Source organism: Anabrus simplex, chromosome 5 (genome assembly GCF_040414725.1).
Source record: "Anabrus simplex isolate iqAnaSimp1 chromosome 5, ASM4041472v1, whole genome shotgun sequence".
Taxonomy (NCBI): domain Eukaryota; kingdom Metazoa; phylum Arthropoda; class Insecta; order Orthoptera; family Tettigoniidae; genus Anabrus; species Anabrus simplex.
Window position 1 is genome coordinate 312,746,766 of NC_090269.1, and position 14,292 is coordinate 312,761,057.

At 41.2% G+C, this 14,292-nt stretch overlaps 1 protein-coding gene across 4 annotated transcripts in view; it reads left to right on the forward strand.

The window, feature by feature from the left end:
- LOC136874031 (15-hydroxyprostaglandin dehydrogenase [NAD(+)]) overlaps positions 1 to 14,292 on the forward strand; it is an 80,979-nt gene that overhangs the window by 44,511 nt on the left and 22,176 nt on the right. For all 4 annotated transcript variants that reach the window (XM_067147522.2, XM_067147523.2, XM_067147521.2 and 1 more), the window contains exon 4: positions 2,695 to 2,801. In XM_067147522.2, coding sequence (XP_067003623.2) covers positions 2,695 to 2,801 — 107 coding nt within the window. The remainder of the gene's footprint in view (positions 1 to 2,694; positions 2,802 to 14,292) is intronic.

The window sequence follows — 14,292 nt, forward strand, 5'->3', positions numbered from 1 at the left end:
CTACGGGATGTACGCCGTATGAAATTCATTTTGGTAGGAAGCCAACCGATCATATTGCAAGTATGCTAGGCTTAGACTTGGGAGAGGGAAAATCTAAGGATTATTGTATCCAGCTGGCTAGGGAAAATTTAATCAAAGCAGGCAATAAACGTATTCGCCAGCAGAAAAGGGCAAAATTGGACGAATTCAGTTTGGGTGACAAGGTGCTACTCAGAGTTCCATTCCCATCATCTGAAGAGGCAGGAATTATGTCTAAATTCTTTCTTTTGTATCAGGGGTATTTCACTATTGTGAACCGTATCGGGAAGTGTGCATATTCCTTAAAAGATCAGGAAGGGAAGATTGTCGGTACTTATAACATTAGGAATTTGAAGAAGTACGTCACGTGAGATTTGTTGAGATAAGAATAAGATGATTAATTTTTGTGAGAAACTGGCAAAATAAAGCTCACATATATGAATTTGCGTGTGAACCAAGTGTCGTATTGGTGTATTGGAAGAATACGTGCTACATTGTCATGTTCTGTGTGACAAAAAAAGGAGAACAGGACATTGGACAGTTATCAGCGATAACAATATGCGAGAAAAGTTCTCATATAAGTGATATTTCACAAAATGTTTTGATATGTTAAAAAAGGAGAAGAATGTTGTATATTGATTGAAAATTATTTGTGTGTGTTAAATTAAGGGCTATGCTCTTGTGAATTGTATGAGAATGGGACACTGGACAGTTAACTGCGATGACAATGTGCGAGAAAATTCTCATATTTGTGATATTTTATAAAATGTATGAATGTCGAAAAAGAAAATTATTGTTGTATACTCATTTAAAGTGTTTATATGTGTCAGTGTTATATTTATATTATGTTGTTCATAAATCAATCGATTCTTTGTTCTTCGATTTATTTATGAGGGAGGCGAATTGTAACGGTTCAAATCCCGTTACAAGATGATATCTGTATTTTTATTATTTATCTGTATTATTATTATTATTATTATTATTATTATTATTATTATTATTATTATTATTATTATTATTATTATGTCCGTATTATTAAGTTATCTGTGATATTGTTATTATTATTGTAATTATCCGTTTTATTCAATTCGATTTTGCAATTGCCTGTTGCTTGCAAGATTGTACTTAGATGTATGCATATATACGTATGTGTAGAATAACACTCAATACCTGTACAGTGAGAATTGTTGTATATATCAGAGATTGGAAGTGACGTTGTTATATTGCTATACCACTGGCGATTCTGCCAAGTCATCGCCACTTCATGGCTACGGCATCGTATTTATTTAGATATGCGCTCAGAGAGTCAGCCGCCCCCGGCTATTTCACCACTGGATGTAATATCTGTCGCGTAGGTGGGAGTATGTCATTGTTATTTCTGGAGATTACGTAGCTGTGTCAACCAACGCCTATATAAGGTGGGTGCATATTGTAGCGTCAGTCATTAGTTATACGGATGCAGTACAGTGAAGAAGTCTACTAGATCAAGAGGCCTTAGTTGGTCAGAGAACGAGTGTGAACGAGAGATGGTGAAGACTCAGTGAGCCATTAATTATTGGTCATTGAGAGAGTGAGACCAAAAGGTTGGTCGCTCACTCAGTTGAAGACACGGACGCAAGGGTTTACCATGAAGTCAGAGAGGGCAACCCTGGACCTGCCAAGAGGTAATACCATATTGACTTACAAAGAAGTCAGATGATATGGAGAAGAAGCAGTCACAAGGATGTATCACCACATTAGGCGTGACACATCTACAGTAAACACCAGATCAAAGGAATACGTCGTAATTACACTAAAAGTGTTGAAGGTACAGTCAAGTGAATCAGTGAGGGAAATATTTCGTATAAATTGTTAAATGTCCGGTCAAGAAGAATTCAAATTCATGCCTAGTTTCTTTCAGTTACAATGTCATAATTTCATATTCTCATCTGTTTTATCGCAAAAAGACTCACTATTTTTGATATATTATTTAAAGAATATATATTGTTCTATCAAACGAATTCATAGTTTTATTTCAATGAAAGTAAAATATCTTAACCTCAAAATTAATGGGGAAACCGAACGCCAATCTCCTCTTCCCAGAACTTATATGGTATGTTGTCAAAAGTAAGCTTATTACCCCACACCCTAGAGATAGTCAAGAGTCTCATTCTATTATTGCTGTACTGAGTGGCGCCCTTCAAATAACGTATGTGTAAGTAAGCAGGTAAGAAATAAGTGTGAGTACAGGGTTCGACGAGTGTGTATTTTATTTAATGAATGTTATTTTTCATAATTTCCATTTTAAATGCAGATATTCGGATTTTACAAGTTAAATGCAGATTTATATGTTTGTAAATTTAGTCAGCAAGTTAGGAAAATCTCATGATTATGCACTGAAGCCCTGGACAGGTGCAGTATCATTTAAATATTTACTTGTTTTATTACCATTGTTTTATGTTACAGAATTAATTATTCAAAGCCGTGGAAAGTAGAATATCTACTTGGCAGCACCTTGTCTGCAGTCTACTCACACTGATTGTTGAAGGCAGTAATTGCATCCCCTAATGTAAATTACTGATCTCATTCAAAAGCAACTTGTTCAATCAAGTTGCCAAGTATTCCAATGAATACCTTTAATGGCTAGTTGTTATATGTTATTTAATTGTAGTTAATAGCATATGCTTATGTTTACAGCTGCTTTTAAAAAGACGTTTGATACATTCAAGGGACTCGACATCGTCATCAACTGTGCTGGAATTTCTGATTTCAGTCGCTGGGAACTTGAGATTGGTATAAATTTAGTAAGTATAAACATTCTTTTCTTGATAAACCTTAATTTGACAAAGGGAAGTAAATTCATTGTTGCAAGGATGACAGTTTTCTTGTTTATCTTCCCTGAGCTCCTCTTCTCTTGCGCTGATGGTTCAGAAAAGAAGACACATTCTACTGTACAATTTGTTTATCCAACGTTCCATTACCAAGTTTACATGTGGTCGGTGGAGCAACCAGGCTCAATATAGGCTCTGATTGGAGTGTTAAGGTCGGATACCCTTGCTATCACCACGTGGTAATCCAAGCGAAAAGTTAACCCGAAGGCACTGGGATTGGAACCCGAGGTCTGCGGTTACTTGCAAGCGTCTTAGGACCTATGACAATGACATTTCTGGACACATGATCTCCTAAAGTTGATATGGGTATACTCTTCTCTGGTGTGGTACTGTACCGCACCCAGGGGTAAATACCCTCTAGGACGATGCCTCCATTCCTGTATGAACATCCGACTAACTCAGGGTTGGGCAGAGAGTGGGTTGGTTGTCGGTTGGGTCAGGATAAAAAGTCGAAGTTCTACACTAAAATATCAATCAATGACAGGACATGGAGGTATAACACGAATGAGAAACAATCATAGGGGTAAGATGGATTTATTGATAAATATCCCCGATCATATTACGAGAAAACAATTAAATTAAAAAATAATTTGTAAAAAAATGAACTCAAAATATTAGAAATAAGTCAAAGTTAGAACGTTACTTGAATGATAATACCAAATTTGACATCAAAATCAACTTCAACAAAGAACACTTATATACATCAAGACTGAGCTTCTTCTAATAGTCCAATGTTTATATTTTATGGCAACAAGTGTACGCAAACACTGACATGTGGTATTTCCGTGTGGAGTTTCACACTATCGCATCACAACGATACGGTTTCCAAATTTAAGTTAAATCCGAGAGTCACCGAAGTACAACTGTTAAATAGAAATTACATAATAAAGAAAAGTTATGACGAAAAGGAAAATAATTAAGACGCAATGGACGCTATGTAAGTTATGCAAAATACTAGGGGCAAATCCTATACTGTATTTACAACAATACAAATAATCAAACTAAACACATATATATATACATCGGATATCGAGTAAAATCTTAAATGCTACACTGATTCTAATGTGAATCCCAGTTCACTGCAAAAGATCTGGACAGAACTAGATAAACCAACAATATTTCAGCACTCGGGCTGTTCCCTTTAAAAAACAACGAGACAGGGTATAGAATCACAAATAACGATGTAAAATATCATCCTGTAAGGGAAAAGACATATAAATAACCCTTGATATCATGAAGAAAGCAATGGGCAACATTGCCTCCTTCTGCTGCATTCGGGCGCTTAACTGCGCGGTCATCCGTCATGTACTTCCGGGTAGATTACGAGCTGAAAAGAAATGTTGAACTCAACACTAATCTAAAGTTTAGATTCTGTCTCCCGGGGCGGTCATAAGGAAGTATCGTCTCCTTCACACCTACAAATAAACACAGGCCAGAAATCAGCTTGCCATGAGATAACGCCTTTCGCCGGCTACACGGAAACTCACGTACGTTCATACCTTCTTAGCATGCTTTTACCATTGAATATCATCAGACTCAATAGTCTGGAATTAATACTGTCCATTCTGATCACAATATACACTCAGAAGACACTTAGCAGGCACACACATCTGCACAATATTCTTTCTCTTGTCAGGCATACAATCATCCTGCATCAATACATTATAATTCGGCATGCAATTTTTATCTCATTATTTCTCATAAATCCCATTGGCCTTCCACATTATGAGACTCAGTTCGTGTCCTTTACAGACCATCAGGTAAAACAGAATCCAACTTAACTCAAAGATCTTATTTTAACAACGACATTCTGCAGCTCCTTCAATCAGCTTCTGTAAAACCATGCATCATGCAGAATAGCTATACCTGTCTCTCTGAATAACCGAAATAAAATGAACTAATACGTGTTTAACGTTGTACAAAGATGAACCTGTCAATCTAGCCCTTCTAGCATATATTTAAGGAAAACTCGGAATATCCTACGCTAAGTAGCATGCACAAATAAACAACAACTGATCCTATCAATCCCTCATTTTCCCAAACATCTAATCATAAAGCAAAATGAAAATAAAATAAACATGCATTACTCTCGTATCCGAAACTATCATAATCACAAAATCAAACCAATACATGCCGTCAGGCTTACTTTTCATGAAATTAAAAGTCCTATCTACACTGCCCTAGTACCTTAACATAATTTATATATCATGCCATAAATAACACATGCGCCTTACTGTATTTACATGACGACTCTCGAGATACCAGGATAGCAGCTTACATCCCTGCTAATTTAGTGATCTACTCCATGTCAATCACAGTATTAGCATGTGGGAATACACTTCCTTCTTCTACGGTTGTAGCTATCATCTTGCTGGAAATATTCTCTGGAACACAGAAGACTTTGGTTGACAATATCTTCGCTGCTCAATGCTACGAGCCGAAATACCCTTTCTCTTTACAAGATCAGCTAAACACACTGATATAATTATAATACACTTCACTTAAAGGGTGAGAATACAGTTTAAAAAGCAGCACACGGTGCGCCACGGAAGTTCATCGCGAAACGCGCCCGTCGCGGAATAGTGAAACAATAGCACGTTTCCACTACACTTGTTACTCAGCGGTCACTAAACACCGTCTTTATATATTGAAATTAAACTCTGCCAAAATATACTATTCCATTTACTCAAGAACAGTAAAATCTTCCAACTGCACAATTTAAAGTATCATTGAGAACCAGTTACTGTTACTGGAATAACACCACGTTAACCACGATCACCAATCAGAGTTTGTGCTTCCGCACTCTCCAAGCATTTAACACAGAGTGACGCTCTCCAGAGCTAAGGTTACTGAGGAGGCTTCGGTGACGCCAATAATACTCGGGTTCCCGGGTGTCTGAACCAACCACCAATCAGAGAATTCGTCATATATGATGACGCAATACTTATTGTGATATATTTACAAAACACAGCTCAAACACCAGCAAATCTCTTCCACCAATTTTTATATTACATTTCCAAATATATCTGACTTCTGAAACTGTGGAAAATCGATTACCTACAGAAACTGACTTTAGCAACTGAGCACGTTGGTCATTTTGGAATTAAGATTTGGCGCGGTGTAGCCTCCATGTTTCCCAAGTCCTCAATTTCCCATTGGCTGAAATATATTGCTTGGTCAGCATCTACTACACGTGTCGATCCTTGCCAGCGCTTGGTTACGCCATCCTTTCTCACGGTCATACGGAAATATGAAGCAATGTCCAGCGACTCACTGTCTTGCTCAACATCCGGTATCAACTATCTTGGGATACGATGCTTTAACATGTTAGACTGTAACTTTTATGAATAAATTTTACATATTGGGTCAAATAATACTCTAATTATTATTATGGGCCGGTAGGATACGGCTCAGTACCAATAATAATCTTCCACTTAAGCGACTGCTGCACTTTGCCAATAAACTGGATTATTAAATGTCTTATACTTCCACAAATCTTCTCATTAAATTCCCTCAATTATCATTGTGAGCGGAAGTCTCCCGTAATTTCACATAATCCTTATATTTTCTTTCATATGTTCTCATGATTCTACAGCTTTTTATGATTATTCCAAAAAACACACACATTGTGAAAGTTCTACACTACATCGTATCAAGGGAACGGGTTGACACCAGCCCCGTGGTAGCGTATTTGTCCGTTACCCGCTGGCTCCGACTCGTCCAGGGATTTTAAATCTAGGCTGATGGGTTGAACAGAGTTCAGCCAGCCTTGTGAGACCAAGTGCGAAGCTCCCTGATATGAGAGAGGCAGCGCACCAAGTCAGCCACCTGAGTTGCATGAGTCTTGAATCCGAAAAAACTAATATCTGCTTTTCTCAGAAGTAAATTCAGCATAATGAAACAGCCCTAAGCAGAAAATCGGTATAAAATCGTGTATAAAAGTTCAACAATTTGTGCTGGATATCATTCTTTACGAGTGTGTATCTGACTTAATGTCACAGAATGCCAACCAGTATCATATCTCTACACCACTTGCATAATTTTCCCTTTTAAGGGTTATAACATTGATAGTAATAGCGTATAGCCTCCACAGTGCCCTGGTATAGGTCTTACGCGTTGACATCCACGGACGACCAGCGCGTCTGCGAGGACGGGGCCGTAAATAGGCCGTAAATCTAGCGTTGATGACGGCACTAACACCCATTTCCTGAACGAAAGGATATAACCTTAAAGGTTTAAATCCAACCCGGCCAGGAATTGAATCCCCTTGGATAGAGTCAGGCTAAATTTACGTCTTCTTGCAGCTCTTTATATCCCTAAAGAAGTTGATCAGCATGTGCCTTTTCTTTAATCACATACAAGCCCTCCTGGCAATCTTAAATTTTTGGCAGTACCAGAAATCGAACCTAAGCCTCTGATGACGGTAGCCAATATCCCTAACCGTTACACTGTGAAGGTGGTCTTAAGGTTGATGAACGTTCCCTCTAGTTCAAGATAGGACGTGAGTCCCAAAATTAGATAGGGTCGTGTGGACGTAAAGCAAATAGCAAATATTGGCAAAGTCTATCGCAAATGGGGCTGGAATGTTAGTCAGCTGGAGAAAATATGTTCTGGGTTGAAAGGAAATAGACAGGCCAGATACGAGGAAGTGTCCCTTTAAATGTATACAAAGAAACAGCTGATGGAGAGCCTTGGTTCTGACAAACACACAGTGATGTTATTTGCTACTAGGTGAAGGAATAGAAGCCATTAAGAAATGTCTAACTAGAATTAAATAAGGATAAGTCGGTAATACCCTATTAGGTTACGTAGCTGATCCTGTTTCTTTTTGCTAGTGGTTTTACGTCGCACCGACACAGATAGGTCTTATGGCGACGATGGGATAGGAAAGGCCTAGGAGTGAGAAGGAAGCAGCCGTGGATTTAATTAAGGTACAGCCCCAGCATTTGCCTGGTGTGAAAATGAGAAATCGCGTTAAACCATCTTCAGGGCTGCCGACAATGGGATTCGAACCCACTATCTCCCGGTTGCAAGCTCACAGCCGCGCGCCCCTAACTGCACGCCCAACTCGCCGGGTGATAATGTTTTAGTGAGGGATTATTCACCTACCCCAACTTGAGTTACCGGGAGGTCACATGTTCGAATCCCCTCCCATGTGGACAGGTCGGCCACGCAACCACGTTCCAGGTAGTTGTAGGATAATACAGGAGCAGTAGGGTTCCTGAATACGAGCCTATTAGAAGCCGCGGAGCGGGTCACGTGACTGCGCACGGGAAGTTAAAATTAGATGCGCGCGAAATTTGAATTTCACGCGCTTTTGCTTGCAAACAAAGCCACGTGCTCTTGTTTGTAAAAAAAGCCACGTGCTTTTTGACAGCTGACACCTGTCATCTTTAAACAAGTGACCATCGAAACCCTCAGTGCTGCCATCTTTACGTCGCTAAACTTCATGGCTACTACCTTAGGCACGTGGTGGCGGGCAATTTGAAATTCCACGTGCTCTTGAGGGGTCCAACCTCACTTAAATGGCTACTTGCCCTTCCCGACGCCTAAGAGATCAAGCATAACCTCATGGAGGGGCCTAACCTTAGTTTTACGGCTAGATACCCTTCTCGACGTGGACAGTCGTTATCTTGGAGGGGCTTAATCTTACGGGATGTCGTTTTACGGCGAGATGACCTTCCTGACGCCAATTGCACAAGATGGCGGCTATACACAGCTCCTTATGAGACGGCTTAATAAGTAAGTACATGGAGAAGTCTAACTACACAGGGCCGTAGTTTCACGGCAAGATGCCCTTCCCGACGCCAATTGCATAAGATGGCGGCTATACACAGCTCCTTATGAGTCGGCTTAGGGGCTGCATGCGCAAGATGGCGGCTGCTCTTACGAGACGGCCTAGCGGCGCTTGCGGAAGATTGCGTCTATATGGGGCTTCATATGGAGAACGATGACGGCTACGGGCGATTGCGGAAGATGGCGGCTATACATAGGCTATTATGGAGTATGATGCCGGCCATGGGCGCTTCCGCAAGATGGCGGCTATACATAGGCTCTTATGGAGAAAGATGCCGGCCATGGGCGATTGCACAAGATTTAGACTATACATGGGGTCTTATACAATGAGATGACGGCAAAGGGCGCTTGCGCAAGATGGCAGCTATACACAAACTTATATGCGGAAAGCTAGCTTAGAGGCTACTGCGCATGATGGCGGCTGCTCTTATGAGATGTCTTAAGGAAGCTTGCGCAAGATGGCGGCTATATAAACAGGCTCTTATGGAGAAAGATGCCGGCCATGGGCGATTGTACAAGATGGCGGCTATACAGGGGCTCTTATGGAGAAAGATGACGGCTATGGGCGATTGTGCAAGATGACGGCTATAAATAGGCTCGACTATACATGGCCTCATATCAGGACGCCTAGTGCCATAGGAAATACATTGGATACATTTGAGCTCCTAGCAGTCGAACAAATTATCGGATAAACATGTAACTTGAAATTTCTGTTCGGAAATATACTATTTGAATCTGTTGGCCTGGGTTATAAGCATGTAGCTCATGCGGAAAGTGAAATTAAACAGCACGCCTAGTGCTATAAGGAATACATTGGTTACACTTAAGCCCCTAGCAGTCGAATAAATTATCGCATAAACATGTAACATGAAATATCGGATCGGAAACACATTATTTCAATCTGTTGGCATAGGTCATAATCTTGTAGCTTATGCAGGAGCGAAATGAAACAGAACGCCTATTGAGAAAGCTATCCCAAGGGCTACTGCGCAAGATGGCGGCTATACATAGGCTCTTTTGGACTTTTCTTCTCTGACGGGACACAGCTGCCTCCTCCTCCTCCTCCTGCTCATGCGTATAGTGAAAAGGCAAAAGGGCACGGGACACAGCTGCCCTCCTCGTCCTCCTCCTCCTCGTTATTCTACAGCAAAAGGGCAAAAAGGCATGGGAAACAGCCGCCCTCCTCCTCCTTATCTGTATAGAAAAAGGGCAAAAGGGCAGAAGGGCAAAAAGGCTCCTCCTCCTAGCAAAAAAGGGAAATGGGCAAAAAGGGCACCTCCTCCTAATTTGTAGGGAAAAAGGGCTCCTCTTCCTGGCAAAACGTCAAATGGGCTCCTCCTTATCCGTTTGGCAAAAGGGCACTTTATCCTAGCAAAAGAGGAAAAGCGCTTCCCTTCCTGGAAAAAGGGCAGAAGGGCTCCTCCTTATGTGCATGGAAAAAGAGCTCTTCCTCCTGGCAAAAGGGCAAACGGGCTCCTCCTTCGTGCAAAAGGGCTTCTCGTGGCAAAAGAACTCCTCCTTACAGTTACTGAGGTTAGCTCAATCCCTCCTTCTACGGACAGATGCCTTCCTGAATTGAACGTTACATTACAAAGAAATATACTTACGTTACGTAGCGTTGTCCTCGTCACATATGTTTTTCGACTGAGGAGGAAGCGGTAGGAGGAGGAGGCGGTAAGGAGAAGGTAATTCTTTTTCAGCATGCAAAAATATTGTAGGATAAGCAAATGCTGTCTCCGACAAGACAAAACCGGTTCAATCTAGTCAACAAAACGTGTTGACTATTAAAGAGAAAATTTTTATCGCTACTCTGCTGTATGTTTCTATTCATCAAGACAAGTTACAATTACCGCACACTAGAATTTATTGCAGAACAAGGCCAAACATGTTGGCTATTACAGTTCAGAACAGAAAGAGTTATAACGCAAAATATTATAAGATTAATCTCTCTGCTGATACAATCGCACTCGTATGCAATCAACGCACACACATAGAATTGCATATATTGTATATCTCTATCCGACATACTTCTTAATCACTGCAGTGATGACAAGTGAAGTTACAATTAGCAAACACTGGAATTAATTGTAGAACAAGACGAAAACGTGTTTACAATTAGTGTTTAGAACAGTAAACCTCATAACGCATAACATTATGAGACTTTCAAATCTGCATTATAAGATGAATCTCTCTGTTGATACAAACGCACTTCTATGCAATCAGCGCGCACACATGGAATTGCAAATGTTATATATAACTATTCGACGTAAAGTTGTACTTTTTAATTACTGCAGATAAAATGATTACTACATAGCAGGGGATAATTTTGTTCTCAAAAGTTCGATTTTGCCTGATTCGAACACATGCAACAGAGAAAAAATTCTGTATAGTGATTTAGTTACCGTAACAGAATAAAAAATCATACTTCTATGGAGATAAAATTATTTTACTACTTAGCAGGGGATAACTTTGTTCTACATCATATTGTGATAAGGAGAAAAATTAATGATTCAAACCCTGTTCTTACAGTATAAAATTTATGCGATTGAAACTTTGTTTACAAGGGAGAGGAATAGAAGTGTACTTTCTTTTAAATCAATAATCACTACTATTCTGCAGATAAAATGAGTTGTGAGAGGGATTGGAAATATGACGGTATCGACACTTACAAGAAATATTTAGAACACACAATGTTTATAATCGATGTACAAAGTACGGAATTAAACGTTACATTTCTCTTAAAATAATAACCACCACTACCACGATTAACATTACAGTTTGAACCGACTATCTTACAGTTAACACGTCGCCCAGCTTACAGTCTAAAGTTGATTACAGCTAAGATACAAGTTCTATTACTTGCCTAGTGCGAAAATGAGAAACTACGGAAACGCATCTTCAGAGTGCGGTTTGAACCTTCCCGCTCCAAGCTGATAGCTGCATGAAGTAGCATGTGAATAAACGGTAAAACAATAATCACTGCCTACTATTACTCTGCATCGTAAAACTACACACACACACACACACACACACACACACACACACACACACACACAGACACACACACAGACACACACACACACAGCTCTTTTGCAGTACACAAAGGAGGAGCCCTTTTGCCGTTTTGCCCGGAAGAGAAGCCCTTTTGCTAGGAGGAAGTGCCCTTTTGCCAAACGGATAAGGAGGAGCTCTTTTGCTCTGTGGCCAGGTAGAGGAGCCCTTTTGCCCTTTTGTCCTGCAAATGACGAGGTGTGCTTTTTTCCCATTTGCCCTTTTGCTAGGAGGAGCAGCGCTTTTGCCCTTCTGCCTTTTTGCTGTACAGATGAGGAAGAGAAGGGCGGCTATGTCCCATGCCCTTTCGCCCTTTTGCTATAGAATAACGAGGAGGAGGAGGACGAGTGGGGCAGCTGTGTCCCGTCAGAGAAGAAAAGTCCAAAAGAGCCTATCTATAGCCGCCACCTTGCGCAGTAGCCCCTGGGGTAGCTTTCTCGATAGGCGTTCTGTTTAATTTCGCTTCTGCAGAAGCTACAAGATTATATAACCTATGCTAGCAGATTGAAATATGTTTCCGAACCTATATTTCATGCTACATGTTTATGCGATAATTTGTTCGACTGCTAGGGGCTTAAATGTAACCAATGTATTTTTTATAGCACTAGGCGTTCTGTTTAATCTCACTTTCCGCATGAGCTACATGCTTATAACCCAGACCAACAGATTCAAATAGTTTCATTCCGAACCGAAATTTCATGTTACATGTTTATCCGATAATTTGTTCGAATGCTAGGGGCTTAAATGTAACTAATATGTTTCTTATGGCACTAGGCGTTCAGTTTAATTTCACTTTCCGCATGAGCTACATGTTTATAACCCATGCCAACAGATTCAAATAGTATATTTCCGAACCGAAATTTCAAGAAACATGTTTATCCGATAATTTCTTCGACTGTTAGGAGCTCAAATGTAACCAATGTATTTCTTATGGCACTAGGCGTCCTGATAAGAGGCCAGTCGAGCCTATGTGTAGCCGTCATCTTGCACAATCGCCCATAGCCGTCATCTTTCTTCATAAGAGCCAATGTATAGCCACCATCTTGTACAATCGCCCATGGCCGGCAGCTTTCTCCATAAGAGCCTGTGTATAGCCGCCATCTTGCACAAGCTCCCTTAAGCCCTCTCATAAGAGCAGCCGCCATCTTGCTCAATAGCCTCTAAGCTAGCTTTCTCCATATAAGCTTGTGTATAGCTGCCATATTGCGCAAGCGTCCTTTGCCGTCATCTCTTTGTATAAGAGCACATGTATAGACGCCATCTTGTGCAATCGTCCATGGTCGACATCTTTCTCTATAAGAGCCTATGTATAGAGGCCATCTTGCGAAAGCACTCTTAAGTCGTCTCATAAGAGCAGCCGCCATCTTGCACAGTAGCCTCTAAGCTAGCTTTCTCCATATAAGCTTGTGTATAACCGCCATCTTTGCATTCGCCCATGGCCGGCATCTTCCTCCATAAGAGCCTATGTATAGCCGCCATCCTGTGCAATCGTACATGGCCGGCATCTTTCTCCGTAAGAGCCTAAGTATATCCGCCATCTTGCGCAATCACCCGTGGCTGTCATCTTTCTCTATAACAGCTCATGTATAGCCACTATCTTGTGCAATCGCCCATGGCGACATCTTTCTGCATAATAGCCTATGTAATGCAGCCATCTTGCGCAATCGGCCATAGCAGGCATCTTTCTCAATAAGAGCCCATGTATAGCCGCCATCTTGCGCAATCGCCCATACCCGTCATCTTTCTCCATAATAGCCCATGTATAGCCGACATCTTGCGCAAGCGCCCATGGCCGCCATCTTTCTCCATAGGAGCCTGTGTATAGCCGCCATCTTGCGCAAGCGCCGCTAAGCAGTTTCATAAGAGCAGCCACAATCTTGCGCATGCAGCCCCTAAGCCGTCTCATAAGGAGCTGTGTACAGCCACCATCTTATGCAGTTGACGTCGAGAAGGGCATCTTGCCGCAAAACTACGGCTCTGTGTAGTTAGACTTCTCCATGTGCTTACTTATTAAGCCGTCTCATAAGGAGCTGTGTATAGCCGCCATCTTGTGCAATTGGCGTCGGAAAGGGCATCTTGCCGTAAAAGTAGGCCCTGTGTAGTTAGACACCTCCATATGCTTACTTATGTCAATCCCCATTGCTCTACTACTTAAAACAACGCCCGAATAATCATCGATGTTCTACTACTCAAGATAGCATCGGGGAGGGCATCTCGCCGTAAAACTACGTCCTGTAATGTTAAGCCCCTCCAAGATAACGACTGTCCACGTCGAGAAGTGTATCTAGCCATAAAACTAAGGTTAGGCCTCTCCATGAGGTTAGGCTTGCCTTCTCAGGCGTCGGGAACGGCAAGTAGCCATTAAAGTGAGGTTAGACCCTCAAGAGCACTTGGAATTTCAAATTGCCCCCCACCATGTGCCTAAGGTAGTAGCCATGAGTTTTAGCGACGTAAGGATGGCAGCACTGAAGTTAGTGATGGTCACTTGTTAAAGTTGACAGCTGTCAGCTGTCAAAAATCACGTGGCTTTGTTTACAAACGAAAGCACGTGGAATTC